At 26.9% G+C, this 24,097-nt stretch overlaps 1 protein-coding gene and 1 long non-coding RNA gene across 2 annotated transcripts; both read right to left on the bottom strand.

Annotated features, from left to right (window-relative positions):
• Positions 1-1,795: 1,795 nt before the first annotated feature.
• Positions 1,796-18,915, bottom strand: LOC114121080 (uncharacterized). Its single transcript, XM_027983246.2, has 10 exons — positions 18,702-18,915; positions 15,669-16,115; positions 14,323-14,579; positions 5,707-6,494; positions 5,243-5,324; positions 4,764-4,863; positions 4,564-4,680; positions 3,312-3,470; positions 2,633-2,767; positions 1,796-2,009 (listed from the first exon to the last, which is right to left on the bottom strand). The coding sequence occupies exons 3-9, from the start codon at positions 14,421-14,423 to the stop codon at positions 2,696-2,698; spliced, it is 1,419 nt and encodes a 472-aa protein (XP_027839047.2). The 5' UTR covers positions 14,424-14,579; positions 15,669-16,115; positions 18,702-18,915; the 3' UTR covers positions 1,796-2,009; positions 2,633-2,695.
• A 1,191-nt stretch (positions 18,916-20,106) lies between these two features.
• On the bottom strand, positions 20,107-23,854 carry LOC126550296 (uncharacterized). The gene is made up of 3 exons (XR_007604347.1): positions 23,179-23,854; positions 20,630-20,819; positions 20,107-20,559 (listed from the first exon to the last, which is right to left on the bottom strand). It is a non-coding gene; the product is annotated as an uncharacterized LOC126550296 (long non-coding RNA).
• Positions 23,855-24,097: the final 243 nt, after the last annotated feature.

The raw sequence follows: 24,097 nt of genomic DNA, 5'->3' as shown, positions 1-24,097 counted from the left end.
ATTATGGATCGTGGATTATTTAGGTATCTATTAATATATAAAAGACTTCCTCAACAACTTATCCACGGCATACATCTTCGCAATATTATATATATTTATCAGATTTAATGTATATGTATAATGAAGTCTAAGACAGTTTGACCCATATATTATTTATAAATAATTATGGAAGTGCATTGCCACACGCGACCCGCTGCGGCCGACCGGATGGATAACAATATTTAGTTGGCATATTATAAATTTTTAATGATAATAATTATTATATTTTATTTTATTACCCTGCAGCACAACATCAATATTATACTTTTCGTTCTTTTTTCTCTATTTCACGTTGCGGTGCAATGATGATGATGATGATGATGATGATGATGATGATGATGACGACGATGAAGATGACTGTTTTCGGTGAAAATCCGCCGGAACAGCAGCAGCAACACGTACATACACATTATTATTATTGTGCGGCTATATAGGTACATAATTTTATAGTATTATAATCTACTTGAGAAGAAAGTCGGCAGAATTATATTATAAACCGCGGCTCGAGGATTATAGAAGTATATAGGCATTATAGTTACCTAAGTGGTTAAGTATATATATATAATATATATACCTATATATATAAATATATATCGGCACAAACGCGTACTTATAGACGACGTTTTCCCTCTTTGGCCTCTTCGGTGACTCTATTAAAATAACATTATTATATTCGAATGCTCTAAAAAATGCATGGTGTAGTTATGTCGTGTGTACCTACGTATTTAACGACGATTTCCGTCGTTAAGCTCTCGGAACAAGTGTGGCAATTTTCACGGATCGCCAACGTTTTTGTCAACGTTTACACACATATAAACACACAATTATGTGTAAACTGCATAAGGATAATATGTCGTTCACGTATATTATTCTGATTTATTTATTATATATATATATTTTTTTTTTTGTAGTAAGATGTTTGCCTATGCGATAGATACATGATAAACCATTGCTTGTATGTATGAAAAAGTCACACATAGTACATTTTTTGTACCTAAATATTTAAGTCTATAGGATCTAACTTACTAACTATGCGTAATATTATGTATAATGCATGTTTATTGTTTTGAATTATAACATAAATTGTGAAATTAAGATATTATTATGATTTAAAGTCGTGCGTATTTGAAATTATTCATAAGCATATTCCAGTTACTATACCTGCATCGTTTTCTCTTCGGTTTAACGTAATTTCGATCGTATCTCATATTCTCATTTATATCCATATATAGAAATCAACATTAGAGAAATTGTATATTATTCTCCTATAAATGGCTTTAATAATTATCTTTTCGATCCGGCATGTGATATATTTAATATATCTTAATATAAATACATTAGATTATTTCCGTTTCAGTATAATAATATACTAACAAAAATCTTCTACTATATTATAGCATAAGATTTTTGTCATTTACCTATCTATAGAATTTTCGAGAGTTACAATCAAAGAGCAATACTTAATATTTTCTTAAATGTGAAAACTCAGGGAAATTCTTCATTCTCAATACTCGATTAATATTTTTACTGACTATATAAATATAATAACTATAGTATTAAATATAATGCCTATTATTATTATTATTCTATAGGCACTCGTAGAAACAGTAAGTATAAGGCGAGGAATAATATTATACTCTCTCCGTCTTTATAAACATTAGATATACTTTAATTTATTGGCATAGTAAAAACGGAAGACAACAATAATATATTACATTATGCTATTATAATAATAATATATTAGGATATAGGTATTGACGTATTGTCTGTGGATAATATAATATGAATACGTATGTGACTTCATTTTCTTTATCGTATATGTAATGGTGACAAGTGATACTCCAACACAATATAAATATATACAGTATAATACATCGCATTATACCTGTAGATTGTAAACTGCAATAAAGTAACAACGTAGATCTGCAACCAAAATGTTTCGATACGTATTTCAAAATATGCCATATTATCTATGAAAATATTGATATCTATTAATAAGCAGTGTTGAGTGTAACGATGTATTTTGTTTTATATTGATGTAAAGAAATATATATTTATATGATACTCAGTAAATACTACAAATAATATACATTATTATTATTTATTAGATAAATATATAGACTACTGTAAAAACGGAAAAACGAAAACCATCACTGAAAATTTAACACATGTTGAGTGATAATATTAATATTTACAAAACATAATTATTTAAAACACCGAGTTTATTTAGCCACTTAGGCCACAGTGTTAATAATTATTTCGAAAATAATTAATTGTTTATTTATACAATACTATTTATACACATAAATTGGTCTAGATTATCTGTTATCTATTATCTATTTTGAAAAAGCATACGCCTTGAGGTTATTAGAGTAAAAATTAATTTACACGTTTTAAAACCTAACTTTTAATGCCATATGCACGTTCTTTTATTGTTTCATGTTATACAAGTTAAATTCTATTTTCCAAATGGTACAACGATTGTTCATAATTTATTCATATTTTATTATTTTTTATTAATGTTTACTGCTAATTATATACTTAATTTAGATTAAGTTATGAAGCTAAACTATTTTTTAATTTCATTGCTTACCTATTTACTTCACTATATTAATAACTACGTAGTACATTGCATGTTCAATAAAGATAATATTTTTTATAATTTATCTGTTATCTTTAATTGAGAATTGACCAAAACCGAAAAAATTGAATAACATAAATTCATCACCTGGAAAAATGGATATTATTAATATTTATTATTCATTACAATATAAGTACATCACTAGTCATTATATAAACTAATACATTTCATATTATATTCGATGAACCAATTATGAAATATTAATAGAAATGAGGGGTAAGATATAAAAATGTTGGTATTATAATAGCATTATTTATACAAACAATAAAATACAAAGTAAAATGTATGTTTAAAATTTTAACATTATATTATTTGTATTATTATCAATGATTTTATCATTTAAGTACTGAAAAAATTACTAAATTGGACGATTTTGGAAATAATTAATGAAATTATCATAGATATTGAAAACCGTAAAAACTTTAAAAAGCTATCAAATGTTATAACTTTAAAAATTGCACAAATAGATGTGTAAGACGATATTCAACCATAAAAAATAACTCTTTTAAAATCTTTTTTTAATAATATATTATATTAGTTTATAGTGTTTATACAATAGATAACATTTAACAATTCATTTTAATATTAAATTATTAATCAGTAAGTAATATTATAAATAAATTATACGTACTTTAGTAAATAATTCCAAGTTGATAATCAATTCAGCCGTTAATTTGATGTTCAATTTGTTGGCATCATGCATTTGCATTGCCAGTAAAAGTAACTTTTTAAATTGTATTTCCATCTGTGTCCAATTACTAGAGTAGAGTGCAAAGTTCATTGCGGTTTTCTAGATAGATAATATACAAATGAGAAAATCATTAAGAAACTTATGATATATAGATAAAAAATATTATTAAATACTAGTATTTATAATTATAGACTACATTTCCCATTAAAACTTCAATTGCTAAGTAACTTTCTATTAATATTTAAATTATAGAAAATAACAATAACCTCCTATTTCTTCTTATTCTGAGATATGTATAGGTACTTTAAAATTCTTTGCATAAATATTACATAGTCCTTTTAATCAATATCCCTCAAAAAATTACCTATGCTCCATGGTATATTAGTAAACAAACCCTTCATAAAGGTTTGAATATAATGACCATTGGGTATTGACCATCCTTGAATAAGCATAAAAAAATTACAAATGATTGCTTAAAATACAACATCTTCACTTAAAACTAGTGATTACCAATTTATCCTCTCTAGGTATTAGAAATACAACCAGTCATTTAAAAATACAATGCTTTAAAAATTGTATAATTTAATTATAATAATAAATAAATAGTATATAGATGTGATTAGAAATTATAAATGATCATAATGCAATATATAAATGAAAAAAAATTAACTAAGATCAATTTCATGTTTTTATCATAATTATATGATAATATTATATAATCTTAATATCGTAGAAACATATTAATAGATATTTTTTTCTAATCATGCCATTTCATATGCCATATCAACCTATTAGTATATGCTTTCATTAAATATATTTACTGTAAATTACAGTTAAAAATAATATATATAGTTGTACCAGTTGCTTAATTATTGAAGACAGTAGCTCTTAATAAATTATAAAAAAACCTTTTATAAAAATAAATATACAAATATATAAATGGATATATGGAAGTAAGTTCCGGGTTTTTTTTAAAGACAAAAGTATATACTATCACCTCTAGCACAGCCTACAGCTTTTGAGGTGATCCAGTATAAATTATTTTATTTTTAATACTTTTGTATATATTATATTCTTGTTAGAAATTAATACATTTTATAAAAAAATTGTCCTTTGTATAATTCATTATAATGTATTCAAAAATGGTACATATATATTATAATATACCAACTATTTAGAGTAAATAAATTACCTGGTTGTTAAGATTTTCAAATACCAGACATGTATAATATATTTGAAAGAAAAATATAGGAAAACTGCACATTTTTAGCGATTGTGTTGATGTTAGTAACATACCATTAAAATAATTCTAAAAAAAATGTCATTATTAATAAAGGCAATCGTTGTGTAAACTGTTAATACAACAAATTTATGTAAGTTTTATCAAATTACCCGAGTTATAATAAATGAAACAAATATGATTGTAAATGAAGCTATAATTAGTTGAGGAAGGATAACTGGTCGAACGATCTTATAAAAATCATTCATTTTCCTATTAATAAATTAAATAGTAAGACAATTATTAAAGACATAATTATTTGAACATAAGATAAAGAGCAGTTTATTTGAATATAAAATAAAGAGTTTTAAATTTCAATCATCAAAGCATCAACTATGTAGAATGCTCTTACCACAAACCCACACATAATTCTTATCCCTAAAGTGAATACAAATAATAGCTAATTATATATGTATAGACATATTATAATGAATATGATATATCTATAAATATAATTTATAGTAATAAGTAATTTTGTTCGTGTATATTATATCACTCGGTAATATCTAAATAAAATTATGTTCATTTAAAAACTAAACAGTAGAATACCCAAATAATGCTTCAAATTATATTTAAATATAAAAAATATTACCCCAACACTTCTTGATGATGCTTAATAACTATTTTTAAATCTTTTAAACATTCATTATTCGTATTATCTGATTCAATTGCACCTGGAATAAAACATTCATTTAAGCATTCTCTGATAATCCAAAAATATACATTCATACTTTTTTTATATAATATTATTAGGCAATAACATATAATTATATTTTTTGTAGGTATATGTAATATGTATACTAAAACTAATTGAAATAATGAAATACTTGAATAAATTATATTAAAGTCAATTAAAAACAGTTATAGTTTTTGTATGAATAATAATTAGTTTCAAAAATAAAAGAAAACTTATTACTGTGCACTATAAATTTTAATATCTTAATTAATTCGATTTTCACATTGTTTAGGCGTATCTGCAGTTACTAAGGTTGAATGAAAAAACTCGCTACAAACTAATATAGACAGTTTAGGGTGTATTAAGTATAATATATTTACCATCAAAATAAACCTTCATTGTCGTACGACGGTTGTGTCCCAATCTTCTATAAGCAGCAGCGACGCATCTCATCTGATACGTTATTGCGATGCACATTGAGACCATGAATGTGTCGAAGAGTACCATAAACATTACGAAACACAGCCCAAACATCCATTCAAGCAGGTGGAAGATTAGATGCCATTCGTTATACGTCTCATTGGATACCAAAAAATACATATTGTACGGGTTGAAGTGGTAGTTGCTGGTCGAGTTGTCGCGATTTTTTATTACAACCGGGTTGCCGACGACGACGAACGGTAACAGCGTCCACACCAACAAAACGGAATGACTGCTAATGGCAAACCAACTTGTAAATTTCAACGACACGTTGCGACACCTTTTAAAGAAACGGACTGAATCAGGATCCGTGTTGGCGCTGGACAAAAAATCGAAGCGAGTGACGTCCAGACATCGTCGAATGTCGTCCGAGTAGTGGACGATCGTAAATGCTTTGAAACACCCAAACGAAAAGTTGCCGAGTACGATTAATTGAATGATGAACTGCGTTACATCGTTTACCCAGTAGTAAAGACCGATCGGACACAGTAACAAACAAACTGAAGTAAACGTAATCATGACCATTATTGCTATGTGAAAAACATTATGGCCTCCGAGTTTGATGCTCTTCGGATTGATGATATAGTACAGACCCGTGCATTTTGCCAGTACCGAGCTCACGATACAGTCCCCGTTATCTGACAAATTCAGCATTTTACTCGACGATATTTTTAAATTATGTACAACTCTGTTAATACAATCACAAATAATCAAATACAAAGTACCACATTTTTTTTTCTTTAATATTATAAAGTTAAGTGGTGTTATGGAGGTGAAGTATTTGGTGTATATAGGATGAACCTATAATATAGTTAATACGGTGGGAAAGGACATACAATAAGAAGTGGTGTCTTGTAATACTATAGACGTTAACACAAAAAAAGATGGATGACAGATCAGGAACATCGATAGAACCATTTAAGGATAATCTAATAGAGGAGTCACGAAGAGGGTGAGAAATATTAAGAATGAAATTAGCATAAAAAAGAAATTGGTTTTAAACCTGTTCTATACGAAGATGGTCCTGGGCCATCGATGGTTGTCAGACAACTATGACGTACTCTAAAATGGAGCGAACTAAAGAAAAATAGAGGAAACAAAGGCAGGAGATGGATATAAAAAATCTAGTATTGAGTTTAAGAAATCTCAATATTTTTACAGCTCTAACAATAGTTGTGTTGATATAATGACGAAAATAAAGAGTTGGAGCAAGATAAAAATTTAGATCTTTAACACTAAATATTAAATAGACGCTTAAGTGAAAAGCCGTTAAGAGAGTAAAGATGGATAAGTCGAACACGCTTCTTAATAAAGCTCATAAAATAACATTTATTAAGGTTGAGGGTTAAACAAACGCGTTGAGTCCACTCACAATAGAAGACAAGATCAGATTGTAAATGTGTAACTATGTGCAATAAAAGTAATAATTATAATAACAAATGTCATAAATATTGGTACTTACCTTATGTAAATTAAAGAACTATTTTTTTAGTTTTTAAATTATTAAAATTGGAGGATTTTAAACAGGAGCTACTTTGTCCAATATCTGTTCAGTAATAAAAAATAAATATTATTTTCTAAAGGTTTTATGATTTAACTGAATATTTATTGAATTTATATTAATAAATCACATTATAAAAATATAGTAAAAAGTTGTGAAACTTTTCCTTACTTTTATTTTGAGTTCCAATATAACGAAAAATATAGTAAAATAAAATAGTATGGTTTGTAGATATCAATGTCAAACAATTACATTTCATCTATTTTGTATTATAGGTATTATTATATTAAATTATAGTATAAAATGACTAGAAACTTTTTAACCTATAAAGTATATATATAAATCATATAAATTATTAACGAAATATTCTGCATTCACTATTCATATTTGTTATTTCGTTTAAGGTACACTAGCGGGTTTTGATAAAAAAAAAAAAATCATAGTATAACTTATAAATTGTAAATACTATACTACTTCATTAAATGAATATGATATAGTTTTAATAGGTATATTGTATATTACCTTGAGTTTTTAAAGTGTGATATTATTTTACTTTAAAATGTTTTTTTTTTTTTAATTTGGTATTACTTGTTTACAAATATATAATATGTAGTAGGTACAACAATTTAATATTTTCATGATTTTATTGGTAACGAAGAATGCACTAGTGTTTCTCAGAACTAGGAATCATTATTTTATGTTATAATAACGGTTTTTTTGTAAAGAAATGTAATTATTGTTAACAATAAGAGAGGTATAGTCAACTAAAAAAATTTAACTTGGTTATTTGAAAATAATAATTGAAAAAAATTTAATATTTCTGAAAATAAAAAAAATAATAATAAATTAATAAAAATCGATAAAAGAATTGGTAAGAAAATTTTTTTTCACGAAATAATTACAACAATCGAATAACAACTGCATATCAAACACATCATTATTAATTATTAAAGTTTATAAATTATACATATCTCAACATTCAACTCTCCAGCAGTACTTATGTTTCTTATAATTAAAGACCTGATTTAATTGATATTACAACTTTCTTTGCATTTAAGATAAATCATTTTTTCAATGTTTTTGCAATTTTTTTTATTAAACGTTATTAAATGTACAAATCAATATTTTTTAACTAATTTTATTATATAAAAATAATAAAATTATGGTGGATTTTCATTATTGGTTAGATTATTTGATCTAAGAAGTATAAAGGCGTAATAAAAGTATAGATATACGTGGCGATATGGACTTAATGGTATCGATAACAATAGTTTATTACCCGTTACGATTACAGTTTTTAAAATAGTCTATATATTTGAATTGTTTTAAATATGTGCCTATACCAGTGTGGATGTTGAAAGATCATTTTCTTTGTATAAATATATCTTAAGTAACCGACGATATAAATTTAAGAATCACAATTTAGAAATGTACATAATTATAAATTTTAATTCAGAAAAATAATATATTTTAACTATTAAATACTTTCAAAAACTTTTTTATTTTATTATTTGTAAATGTCTATCGTGTATGTAAGAAAATAAATAATAATTATACATTTTGTAATATTTTAATAATACATTTTATAATGCAATTTGTACTTTTTTTTGAAGCAATTAGATGATTTTATTATGCAATTATTATATTATTCTCATTGCAATTTTGACATATTTTTAGTGCAACTAAATTCGGACTTTACTTATAAAACTACTCAATAGTAGATACCTACAACACTGCTTCGTACATTCGATGAGTCAATAAGGTATATTATAATTATTTACATTATTCAGGCATTCACAGTTACGACTATGGCTATCATACGAAATACGATTTATCAGTTGTAGAACTAATTAAACTGAATAAACTAATTTTGGTGGAACATTGAAGTCATTTGAGTCGCCTTCTATAAGACCTTTGACCTACTCAGTTCAAAAAACTGCAGCGTCAAATGCGATAACTTGGAACAATAAACGTTTATAAATTTTAAACTTTTATAGTTATTTAGTAAATTATTGTCGTATTAAAAATTACTCTTCATAAAAAATATATATATCTTATGCTTTTAGTTTTATAAGTTTAAAGTATATTTTTATTATTTTTATATATGTAGAATTTTACAAATATAAACCATTTTAATTGAAAAACTTAAAATCGACATAAACCCTAAACTAATTGGTCGTGCTCAATTCTAACAAAAACGTAGAAAAACTTAACAGTTTTTAAAAAAAAACTCGCATGATAGCTTAACTGCAATGATAATGATATATTATAATTAACTACATTGTGAGAAAAATCCAAATATATTAACCGTTGCGCGCTGACGATGAAACACTCAAATAAAGTCATTATAAATTATCACACATCAACAAACGGCTGCAACATTTCCAAATAGGTATATAGGTATGAATGTCGAATTGCGGTGAAGACCTTGACAATAGTATAATACAATCGTCAAGTCGGTGTACGTATAACTGTTGCACCGACCGCTGTCGGTGGCTGCACGAGCACAGAAACAGCCGGCAATAAACATTTAACAGTGGAAAGACCGCAAAATTACGCCGTTCGTCCCAATGTGTCGACCGTGGAAAATGTTAATTGAAAAAAAAACACAACACTGAAAGGCTATATGGTTCTTGACGTTAACGAAATTGAATACATACACAAACATAAATATATAGACACGACAGAAGAAACTGCAATGGTAAATAATACATAACAGGAATTTTTAATTTTTTGACGATGACACAATCACCAGACCAACGCCGACTGCAACTTCATATAACATGTATACATTATGCTCTGGGTAATAATGTTAATAACAATATAATATATTCAATTGAGGTTTAATGAAACAAGACCTAAACACGTTCTAAGTGAGCGATTTAACTGTAAATACGATGGAGAATAACAATGTAGGTATGTATTATGTGCACGTCCTGTCTCTAGTGCAAATAATTATTCACCAAAATATAAATACTTCGATTCTGTATATTAAACATATCTTAGTACTTCAGTCTGTTAATAATATTGTTATAAACACTTTCTGGATCTCTGCGCATAGACTGCAGTTAACAGGGAAACACGATATTCTGTTTTCTGTATAAGTGCACTTTATATAATAAATATACTACAGATTATAACAGGTATAATTGCCGATTGGTAATATACTAATATAGGTAATTAATGTAAAAGGTAAGCACAACAGCAACTAATAAACAAAATTTAGTCTACCGGGGTATGAAATATAATCACATCATATGCATGTTTTAAGTTATGACACAGGAATCAAACTCGATATACCAGCGAATATGGAAGAAGCCATTAACGAAAACAACACCAGCAAAATTATCACATTTCTAACCAAAATCAATTTCATTAACAAACTTTAACATTGTAAAAATCTTTTCCTTAGTCTCTAAGTTGCAATATCTACAATCAGTTATTTATTTTAACTAATTAATTTTTTTTCTTCCCTTAATTTACCATTTATATCTAAATTACGTTAGGCAAATAACCTATGATATTGAAGCCTATTTCTAATAATAATAAAAAAACAATCTAAAGTAATATAGTACTATATTATCCCTAATTAAGACTAGAAAAATATCATAAAAATACAAAAAATTATTAGCAATAAAACTTATTTATTATTATCTAACAATCTAAAATCAAATAAATGAGAGTCAAAAATCCAATAATACTTTATTTTTGTAAAATATATTTATATATTTTGTTTTGTTCATTATAATTAATATATTTCATAATCTGCAGTACCTAAGCCAAACATTTTATACGAAGCGAAAATGATATGTTAGATAGGTGGTTATTTGAACTTACGTGAAAAGTCTATTTGTTATTAGCTTTTAATGCCATTACCAGGGATGGATTTAGGTATGTGGTAGTCCGTGAGCGAAATGCATTGTGGAGGCCGCTTAAACATAAACTAGAAAATATATTATTTTACTTATTAAAATATCATACAATATGGTGTCCTGAGCTGTAGTCCACTCAGCCCTCTCCTAAATCAGGCACTGGGAATTACGTCTGTGTATTTAGCATAGATAGTACGTATAATCTATGATATTTAGTAAATAAAGAAATCACTGTACCATTTTTGATTTAGTCATCTTTCTGAATTGCCTAGAATGATGAGAGCAAATAGCTCAGAGGAAAAAAATTGCGATAGTCATAGAAATTTCAAATTGGATTGAAATTGTTTGTAGAAAACTCAAGATACATATTGTACAGTTTGAATTAAAAAGTATTTGTACAGAGTGTGATTTGAAACATAAAACTATAAAATGATACTTTAGTAATTTGACGAAGATATTAAATTAAAACTTTGAATTATCTGAGTAACAGAGAATTGTATTCCGTAGATCCATATTGGCTCTAAGAGAAATTTATAGGGGAGAATTATATTTTTCAAGATTCTAGACATAAGACTCTTGAATACTAAATACCTATTATAAATCATAATTTTATTGATTGTACTTATGGTAAAACAATTACCTATTTAGATAAAGTATACTATGCAATGCATAAGTAAAAATAAAAGGAAATTGATTGTCTGTTGTTTATGCGTTATGCCTATGCGTATGTATACCAACATAGTGCAAAAATAAATGAGTATATATTATTTAGTATTTAGACTTATTTAAAAAAAAAATCAAATCGTCATACAATCACTATAGGTTTTTCTCAGAACTCTATAATTACCTATTTATCTTATCAAAATTATGTTTAACAAACGTTAGTTAAATTTAAAACATTTATAAAAAAATTGAGATGTATACCTATATTGTAATCAGTATTCTAGTTAATCGGTGAGTCGGAAAAATGTTTTAACCACTAATACATTCTTATATACCGTGTGGGTTTTGAATACGGCAAAATAAATTAACCGTTACTGTGAAGGCGACATCATCGTCGTTTTTATTTATTTCTTTGACTAACCCGTTAGTCACTAGTATAAACTACACACTAATTGCATACAAAATGTTTACAAAATTTACATGAAAATAGTGTCCCATGATGTACTTATGTATCTACATAGACTAGGTATGCACCGTGCATGTAAAACGTATAATAAAAACGTAGTAATTTTGAGTGAGAACAGTTTAAATGGTAACAATTTTGGTTTAAGACCATATAGTCTATAATGTACATGGTTGTGTACACACACGTTTCATATTATGATATTATACAGTAACATACGTGGGCAGTCAAACTACACGCTTGTCAATATACGTATTTTTATTTAGTATATTTAAATTAAAAGTAAATAATATGTTTATTCTTTTGTATTGATTCATAAAATATTGAGATAGATGTAGTCAATTTCAAGTGACTTAGATATTTCTAAGAATAGTATAATTTAGATAAATATTTAATATTACCTATATAATAAATACTCGTGTATAGTTATAATAATAATTGTTATACTTATGATTTATGAATTTAAAAATTTAAACAAAATTATAAAAAATTGTATAGTTAGGTAATAAAAACATGTGTTTGTTATTAAAAGTTTTAATGTTGTGGACAATCACTACTTTTGCAGTACCTATAAAATACTTCTGATCTCACTCTTTAGTATAATTTAGCACAGTGCGCCTGAGTGAGTAATTTCAAAACATTGTTTGGGCAGTATTTTATCAATTCGATTTTCCTTTCATTATGACAGATTTCATGAATTTCATGGTTATAATTAAAAATGTATGGCTTAAAAAAAAAAAAATTCTTGAAATAGTTATTAGTTGTTTAATTAGGTAGTTCATTTTTTCATGATTTAAAATTGAGTTTAAGAAATGTATATTTTTTTATTTTCTTATTAACATGTTACCTACTCCCATTCGTTATATGTATTCTTAAAGTTTAATCTTACATATCTCGACTTTTTTTAAATACTCTTTTTTATCTAATATAATTTTTCATTGAATGGTGTGAATATCTCTTTTCTGGTAGATACCGCGATACTAACTAAACGTCTCATAACAAGCGGACATGGAAAGAAACAAGACGATGAGAAAGTCATCAACGACTCTTAAAACGTATAGCACCATGCCACCACAGTCGACATATTTTTACTGAACACAATATCTTCTGTACCTAGTACCTAATATGCTCGCTCAAACACAGTATAAGAAACTAACTCATACGCACCATAAGGAACTCACCCAAACACATTATTTTTATTATGCCGTTAAAAAAGTAGTTCACCCAAACTCATTACACTCGGTTTTTGTTAATCATTTGGAACCAGCAGGTACTTTAGTATATAAAAGAAGGGAGGGTGTCAAATATAAAAGTAATTTTAAAAATATTAGTGAAAAAATAAAAAATATATATTTAATTAAAACCTAAAAAATAAGTTGTTAGTCAATACTAATCTTTATTTTTTTATATTTTATCTAATGTATTAAATTGTACGAATAATTAATATTATTATTATTTCTAACGTATTAGGTATTATAGAGGTCCTTCACTTAGATGAGTTTAATTGCGATAATCTCGACTACAAAATTTGAATATTACTCTACAACTATACTTTCCGTAAGTAGATTTGGATTTATTCATTCGGTCAAACTTTTAGCATGACAAGGTAACAGATTAACTAACCATGGATGCACTAGGATTAGATATTTAATAATATTTGCCAAATAGTTGCGAACACATTCAAGCTATGAAATAGGTAAAAATCAAAAACGAGAAGTACTCGAGATATTCCCATAAATCCGAATTCATTTACAACATTTATATTACGGAACAGTAGGTTAATTTAACGTAATAATAAAAATAATTGGAATCAAATAGGTACACCCTCTCTAACCCTCTGTGAAAAAAAATTAGATAACAAATTAAGAATGGTAGACGTTAGTAGAAAAAACTACACGGACAATAAATAATAAATGACATGAAGCAGTTGTTTTTTTATACTTAGAGAATAGAATTTTTGAATTTTCATCGTGCTTATTTCGGGGATCCAATTATTTAACTAAAATTATTCACTGACCTAAATACACTGTCGAGATCATCCATCAAACGTCTATCAAACGTTTTGTTGTGGTAAAGACATGGGAAAAATAAAACGTGATGGCGCTTCTGACACGCCATGCAAGCAGTAAAAACATATTATGGATACCATAATATTCCTTCCTCGTGTATTATCTCCACTGGCTCCACTTCATCCTGTCGTCTACTACGTTAAACTTGCAACAATATAATTTATTATTGTGTTTGAAGTTCGACAACTCCGTTCATAAACGATACCTAAAATTCGTGTACGAATAAATTATTGCTGTCAATGAATATATATACATATTACGTATAGTATACATTTAGAGTTATTAAAAAAAATAATAATAATAACAAAATAAACAGTATCTATATGTATAGTTTATCTTTTTGCTTCTGAATTCAATAGGAATTCGTCACACGCATCCGTCTAAAAACGGTACACAATTTGATTAGTTAGAACCGTGCCCGTGCATGTATATTAAAGCAAAAAATAAAGTAACAACTGTAGTGGGCAGTATTGATGGACGTCCATTAAAAATGTTTACGAATTCACAATCGTGAAATCTCTTATTCCTATTACCATTGAATGTAAAAACTTAAAACATACCAGTCTATCGTGTATCTATATATATGTACATTGTACAGCTATAACTGTGTCTATTTTATATTTGTGTCTAGCCGATACTATTACCAATGTGAAATATACACATATTTTTGCAGGAGATCGTCGTCCTTAAAGGATGTTTTTGTATTCAAAATATTAAAATTGTATAATATTATATCGTATAGGTACATACGTATTAGTATATTACATACTGAACAGTTTTGTGAGTTTTATTTTATTCGACAGGACAGTTGAAATCCAATAAAAAAATAACTACCTATTTCATTATTTACTTAAATAGGGATATGCATTGATATTTTGATATTTACCAACTAATTCATTATTCTGCAATACATAATAACATATAATAATAAAATCGATTGTTTTCCGGAAAAAATCAAAGGCAATGATTTTTGTATTGTTCTTTCGAAGTTTTTTTTATTATATTTTAATATACTCGTATAATATATCATAATAGTTTGAAACTTTCATATTAAAATAGTAAAATCAATAATATTTACTATTATTGTTAATGTTAAAATGTCTGAATAGGCAAACTATATAACTCGCTCTACAATTATTTATCATTGAAATAGTCGATTACACGTAATATTTTGTGTATAATTGACAGTTGAGACACGAGAGAAAAATAAATCAGAATCAAAAACCATTCTTGAAATACTTTTTGTAGGACGTAAATCAATGAAGTTATATACAATTTTAGTTATATTACTTACTTGAACACTGCAGGCTTAAACTCTTTGCATTCCGTTTTACTTTTCTTTTAGGAGCAGGAGCGTCTTAGACTGCTCTTAGACGATTCATCACGTATGTATACGCAATAGTTGCATGGCCATTATATGTATATTATATTGTCGTCTGCAGTGTTCGTCAATAGTAGTATTTCGGCGCGAGTCCTATATAACAATCGACTTGTTCACAATCTGTGAAAATCGGATAAACGCAATCACCGGTTAATCAATTATTATTATTTCGTTTCGGGGTGACAACCGTCCTCTGTCGGCACGATGTATGGTCGTCTAGCTATTATATTGTTTAAGATATTATATTGGCAATGCGCATCCAGGTCACGGTAAAGCCAATTCTTTTCACGCGTTACAATACGAAATTCCACCATACGACCGTGTGCAGATGACCCGGAAACTTTACATCGATTTTGCTCTCTATATTAAAACGCGTACCACAATATACTATATAATAATACATTATAATATCGCAAACAAATGTCCAAAATCTATAGTAATATAATATACAACATTATAACGAGACTCGCTGAAAACGTCTCTCTGTCCTGTTTACCGCCAATATAGAAAAACGACTTCATTGTATAAAATTAGTCAATTATTCTTTATGTAAATTATTATAGGTACTCCTACAGTAACAATCTCAAAACATCAGCAGATAAACTAAGAGTTATTTCCAACAAACTGGAATTAACAATTACTGTGCAAATACCTCTAAAGCTATAACTACAGCGGATAACTAAAAGACTATGTACATAAACACACAACCTACACAGCCATCAAGTTAAAATGTACTTAGTTACCTATACAAGTACTATTTAATAGGGGTATGAATGTATGATGCACACACACACCCTCATTATGTGCTAAATAAATTGAACTCCTTAAGCTGGTAAAAGTTTGTTATTATATTGAAAAATAACATTTTATATAAATTTAATGCTTATTTTGTATTATACACCAGCACAATCACGTTTATATCCACATTGGTATAAGAAAAATTATAACCATTTGAGTGGTCGTAAAGTTAGTACATTTAGTACCTATACGTCCATGCATTTATGTGATGGCATTTTACTGATTGAAAACCTAATTCAAATTATCAATACAGATCTGGTAGTCAATAGATAATATATCCACGGATTTTAAACCATTTTAACGGCATCATATATGTACATTTAAGTCCTTAACTAATATTGAATAACTGATAGAACAAAGTTTTTATACTTATAATTAATATAAAAGCTATAATATAATGCAATCGCTTTTTTTCAAGATAGGTACGGTCAAATAAACTTTCAAAACAATAAATTAAAATAAATTAAATAAATATTTAAATAAATTACTATTATCTAAACATTCTAAACTTACTAAGACTCTCAGGTTTAGTTATCCGTCCACAATTTAGTAAAACGCCGAGTGGCAATGTAGTACACAAAACGTCAGACATAAAAATAAATAGACTACTAAAGAATATTTTTATTTAAAATTACTTATCTCATTTCGATATGATCCAGTCAAGATTATTTGAACTCAATCATGTTATTTTTTCCTATAGTAATCATATTTCACATTAACAATACATAGGTAAATGGGTGTATGTATTTTTAGCAAAGCAAAGAAATATAATAATACGAGTATGTATGTTAAGCTTCTGGTTTCGATGTTCATATAATTTTCAAATTTTTGTTTTTAAGTTTGATTATAATATCTTGAATCTTACTAATGTTACTATACATACAAATATTCCAATTTTTAAATTTTTTATTATACTTAATAATAATTATTATAAAAACATTTTTCGATGAAAAGAAATATGTAATTTAAACCGTGTTGCTTTAAATTTGCACACGTAAAAGCTTAAAATACTCGTATAATATACACCGAACTACTGAAGTCAATAATCGTACATCATATACCCAATATAAGTATTAAGTAGTAACAATAAGTAATAATATATTAGAAAATCAATCATCTTAATATTATAAAAACATTTTAAATCTATATTCTACTAACATGGGGCTAATATTAGTAGAGTAAGATGTCATGTGCTGCAATTGCATTACGTGCATTACGATGTAACATTCCTTTCTCCGTGATTATTCAAAAAACATTGTTGTTCATTCAAGTTGTTCGCATTAATTGTTACCTAGTAAATTTGTATCATACATAATCACAATGGCATACTATTGACCTATGACATTTTCTATTGTTTAATACCAATGCATAGTATACATTTAATTTTCAACTTAAATTTTATGCGCTGATCGCAGACAAAACGGCAAAAATCGCATTAATTGTGTTTGTAATAATAATAATAATTAACGGCCTAATAGTCAAATATGTAGTTCATATTCTAATGCTTTGTCTCTATAGGTCATCTACCTCCGGTCCTGGTTTCTCACATAAAATATAGTGTATCGATAGTTATCGCGTTACACACGGACAGCGTGCCGTTGCTGCAGTCGATATCCTTACATGGGTCTCGCTCGATTCGTAAATAATAGCGTGCGGGATCAGATGCGAGCGGTAGAGCGTGGACATGATAATAATGTACTCGTAAGTGCACGTAAAAAATGAGCTTATGGTACCCTGCAGACAATATTTGGTTAAGTAACTTTAATAGATGTTAAGTAGAAAAAAATATTTAACACAAAACAAACATTATTAAATTATAAAATATTTTCCGACTAATCGAAAAAAAGATCGGTCAAAATCCCATTTCTTAAAATTCGGCTAATTTATTTTACTCTATATTATTTTTGATGTTTGTAAAATGCTTAATTTACAGATCGCACAAATACGTCGTAGGTATTAAATTAAAAACATAAACAAGATAACTTGATTTAATGAAGGATTACGTAATAGGTTTACGTAGCAAATAAGAACACATTATAGTAAATTGAGAATTGTCATAAATGTATGAATGTAATATTATACATCATAAACTAATGCACGTTGATCGCTAGTGCAAACATTAATAATTATTCGATTTTCATCACTTACCTTTATGATATTTCGGGTATATGGTGCGTATCCACAATATATGTTTAAGTCTAGACGATATAGAGTAAACCGCTTATTGCCAGGAGCGAATACCAAACAATTTTCGCGAACTGAAAGGGAAGGATATATCACATATTATAATTTATAATATATATTATGTAGACCGAAAACTACAGATTATTGTGGTGGCATTCCGCGAAGAGCGAGAGTTTTGTCCGATCTTCCTATTTTTTACTATACTCACCAGCACCGCGGCCACCGCGGTTGTGGTAAATACCTACTAACGAAACAACATACGTATTAATATATATATATATAATAAATAATGGCGAAATTGTATCGTCTTATCCGTGTATAAACATATAGTTAAAAACTTATAAACCTATAATATACACATGGCGCGTCCTATAATCCAATTAATCGCGCGCGGCGGTGACCGCTGCCGCCACCGAAAAATATTATTATCAATAGCCGGAACGGATACGCGTCATCATTTCTGAAGAATTCACACACACACTCGGGAACGCGGTACGGAAACGTTGGAGGCTGGGGATCGGCCGCGAGAAATAAAAAAAAAAACCTGAGAGGTAACGAAATTTGATCGATTTCAGTTTTTATGTTTATATTATATGCAAAATATTATTATATTATGCGAATTATATGATGTATAACACGCGTATAAAAATGCGGAGAAAGTATAACACGCAGGTAAACCAATGTAGACCGCGATACTGTATTGTATGACGCATATATATATATACTGCATAGTAGGTGGACGTGGGCGGCGCGGTCGCGAAGAACGTGCTAATGCGGTCCTCGTGCGTTTTTATCTATATTTTTTACTTCCTTTACCGGTTGACTGGCCGTTTCTTTCGCGTTTAGCGTAATTTATTTTCGGTTTTTTCCTCAACACCCGAGAGTCTCCTTTCAATTGTCGATTGTTTATTTATCGATCTTGAGTCTCGACCGCACACTAGAGTCGGTATAAAACATAGTTAAAATTTAGCAAATCATTTTAATCAAACAGTAATTTGTAATGATATTTAGACGGCGAGCTCATAACGAGCTCGTCTCTTTTACTACCCGTGTGCACTAACACAATTAAACGAAATTCAAGTTAGCAAGAATAAATTATTTTACAAATAATAATTAAATATTGATTTTTCGTTTAAATAAACTTATTTTTATGTTTGTGTGGTATTTTATGTATAATTAGAAAAAAGTTTAAGGATTCTGTTTGTTTCATTTTATTTAGTCAGTAGTAAGACGAAACAAATGTAATTTATTTTTATTATTGCTACAACAATGTAATTTAATTTTTAAATACTTTGAAGTGAAAATTTCAATACCGAAAATTTAAACATCTAAATACAGAGTTTTAAATTCACTATAGTAAGTACGGGAAGTGAATTATAAGGCGCTTGGTCTTACTTCAGAATCCACTCATATAAACAAGTTATATTAATAAACGATATCGTATATAGTATGTTTTACTGCTTTCTGTAGCACTGTAAACTGCTGCCGCAAGACGAGATCAAGTACTATGATACGTCGACCGACGGGACGTTTCCAATTACCTCGTCGACAACTCTATCGGACGACTATATATGATATGTAGGTGTAAGCGTTATACTTACGTCCCCTTGGCAATTTTAAACGCAAATTTCGTCGTATTACTGGCAATAAATAACAAAATCGTTAAATTTGCGCGTGATATTTGCTTGAGGTGTCGTGATTGACGGCCAAGATGTGCGATTATTTATTGAAGTGCATAATGGGAACCAATTTTGTGCACTATATTTTAAATTCGAGAACGTCTCGGTTATATTATATTATATGGCCGTTAAACGTACTTGATCTATACAAAAGTTTTATCAAAATAAATATTGGGACGTATGAAAAAAAAATATACAGCTATTGGAACATACCTAAAAGTTAACAATATATATTAAAAACAATTTTTTTTTTTTTTGTTTTTACCATGTAAGAATATACGTGTAAAATATGCAATTTGAATAAAATGAAATGTATAATGCGGTCAATGTATACAAAAACATTATAAATTATTCTATCGATGAATTTACTCCTCTTCAGTGACTTTTTTCACAAGTGTAATCTCTAAAATATAAATGATAAGGCATTGTTTTAATGAAAATATTTATTCTAAAATGTCTATTTAAATTTATAATGATCCAATTTTAAGATGAATAATACAGGTATTATAACAGGTACCTAGATAGTATAATATTTTGTATGGCCTATATAACGTGAACAATTTGCCAGTTTAAAATATTTGCCTCCCTATTGAAAAACTGAAATAATGCTTGATTTAAAACATTTGATTTTTGTAAATAGTTTGAAATTTAACAAACACATAAAATCCTTCATCCAATTATTAGTTAAAAAATAAATAAAACAAAACTAAACTAAACATAATATATTAATATTTAAATTCAATTACAAGAATTTTATAGTTATACAAAATACTACTCAATATTGCCCTTAATTGATTATATATAACTCATTATTAATAAGACTAATAATACTTAATACTAATAATACTAAAATATTGATAAGACTTATAATTAAATAATATATTAATCAATTATTAAAAAAAAATATATTGTCAAACGATTTGATATATTACTATAATATTACCTAAGCAATTCTAACTAATACCTATACATATAATTAGTATGATATTGGTATTACATAATATATATAGAGTTTCACAATAATGCTAAATAAATTTATAATATGATGAGGTGGTTAATAGGAAGATAAAAACTAATAACTAACAATCACAATTTATCCACAATAATATGCTAATTGATGTGAACAATAATACCCATAAATATAATAGTACAATTAATAATTATTTTAAAAATTTAGTTGAAAATATAGCAACACACATACTGAAAAATTGAATATCAATTAATAAAACTATTGAATACTGATAATGACGTTGATAGCTACGACAATAAACATAACTTAGAATTTAAAAGTTTCTCTGAAAATGAAGTTATGGCTGCAACAATAAAATTGAAAAAGAAAGCATAGTTAAGATTTGATGGCATTTCATCAAAATTTATTATAACAAATTTTAGATTACATTTTAAAACTATGATTATATATTTAATGATCTTAAATTAAAAAAAGGTATACATCCACAAATATATTGTTAGTTACTTCTGTGCATAATACAGGGGATTTAAGGGTTAAAATATTGTTCTATTTCGTAAAATTAACGAAAATTTAACTAAATAAATAAATTTTAAATTATAATACCACAAATGAAAGCAAATATGATTTAAATACATAATGATAATCATAATACTATATAGCTCGTATTTTAATAATTTAATTTACAATTTTCTTGATAAATGGAAAAGATGTATAAGAATATTTTTAGAAATTGCAACAGCATTCCACTCAGTTTCAAATAAAATATTTTTGGATAAATTAAAAAACATAATAGATAAGAATACTTTCTACTTTTGATTTAAATCTTATCTTTATAATTGGCTATAAATTATTAAAAAAAAAAAAAAAAAATGAAGGGACAATTATAGGACCTATTCTATTTTAAATGTTATATACATAACCGATTTACTATTATAGATTTAAATATACTAGTTCGTAAATAGAGATTTATTAGCATTCGTAAATAACATAATATTATTTTTTAAAGATGAATATTGTTATGAGATGAAAACGAAAATTAATTTTAGGATAAGTAAAAATAAATAAATGGTTTTTAAAAAATATTCCATCGCTAAATAATTTTCTAAATTTTATATATAATCCAATTTTTATTATATAATGTAAAATCAAAATAAATTATTCTAAAATCGTACACAAATCAATGTATTTGTGAAAACAATAAAGATTATTGTATAACAAAGATATATTATGTATAAAAATAAAACTAATTTTAAGTATCAAAATAATAAAAAAAAATATATTTAACTATATTACAATTATTAAAATAATTAGCTTTCTATTTATATATTTAACAAATACCAATATAAAATTTAATATTATAATAATATAATTGTGAACTTCATGCATCCATCACAAATTATCACTTAAATATCAAGTGTCTAATAATAGTATAATAAATATAATAAGACGTGTGCAATATTATATTAAGTATGTAATTAATTTAAAAACTAGTAATTATAAGTATATTATTATACATTATAGCTAGAATGTTCAGTTTGTTTTTTCTGCTCAAAATTTACATTTTTCAGATGAACAATTTTTGTTTTATTTTATTAATTATAGAATACTGAATACACTTCAGTAAATAATACGAATACATAATTATTTTAGAATTACACAACATAGGTATAAGTTATCTAAGTACGTATTACTATTGTCTATTTTGTCATTAACATTATGTTATCTTAATTGAGAGGAAAAAATTGAAAACATATATATAAGCACAATGAATGACATAAATTTAAATACTTACGGAGTTCCGTGAATGCATAATATGTGACTTTCAATTGAACAAAACGGTATTTTTGTCTAATTACATTTCATTTTTGTTTGGCTGATGAGTGATGACATCTTTGAATCAAGTATTTAGTGGCTATATGTTATTGAAACATTGGTCAAGTCTGTCCATTGTCACTGTGTCAATTTTTTCGTTATTTTATTATCATGTACTTTTTTGTCTAAAGAAGACGATTTTTAATTATATTGTGTGCAGGAACAATCGAACATGGTCCTCTGAAACAAACGTCGTCCTAGTTTTGCAATTCTACCACAATCCACAACTACTATGTCCATTCACAACAGTAATAAAAATTATTGTTCTTTTTTACTTACTAAATATGAAGTTGTTATTATTTTTATGGACACGTTACACTTAACGCCTCAGTAATTCTATGATTTTTTTTTGTTTTTTAACATTATTTTTAACTTAAATCCGATGTACATGTTATTATTTTTTAAATATAAAATGATATGATATTTCAGAATATGGTCCATGAATTGCAACAAATAAAAAAACGTATCATCTTGTTCTAGACTTTTTTATGACGAATATAGTGCGTAGGCGGTAATGTGTATATACGTGTCGATAAAAAATACGTTATAAATATTATATCTATAAGCATAAAATATAATAAATGCTAGTAAAGTTCCGTATTTTATCCATTTTTTTCTGTTGTCAGTGATAAAATATATTTTACATTTTATGTGCATTCCGTTAAATCGAACAGACCGTTATTATGGAAAAAAAACAAATATACTTCAGCACTGGAATGGACTCATCCGGGCATCTAATAGAGCACGCATAGGACGCCTAATACTATATAGCGACCAAAACTAGTCAACCTCGCTTATTGAAAAATTAACGGAGCTAATTATAATAAAAACTAATAAGT

This window comes from Aphis gossypii, chromosome 2, assembly GCF_020184175.1.
Source record: "Aphis gossypii isolate Hap1 chromosome 2, ASM2018417v2, whole genome shotgun sequence".
Classification (NCBI taxonomy): domain Eukaryota; kingdom Metazoa; phylum Arthropoda; class Insecta; order Hemiptera; family Aphididae; genus Aphis; species Aphis gossypii.
This window is presented reverse-complemented; position numbering and strand designations above follow the sequence as displayed.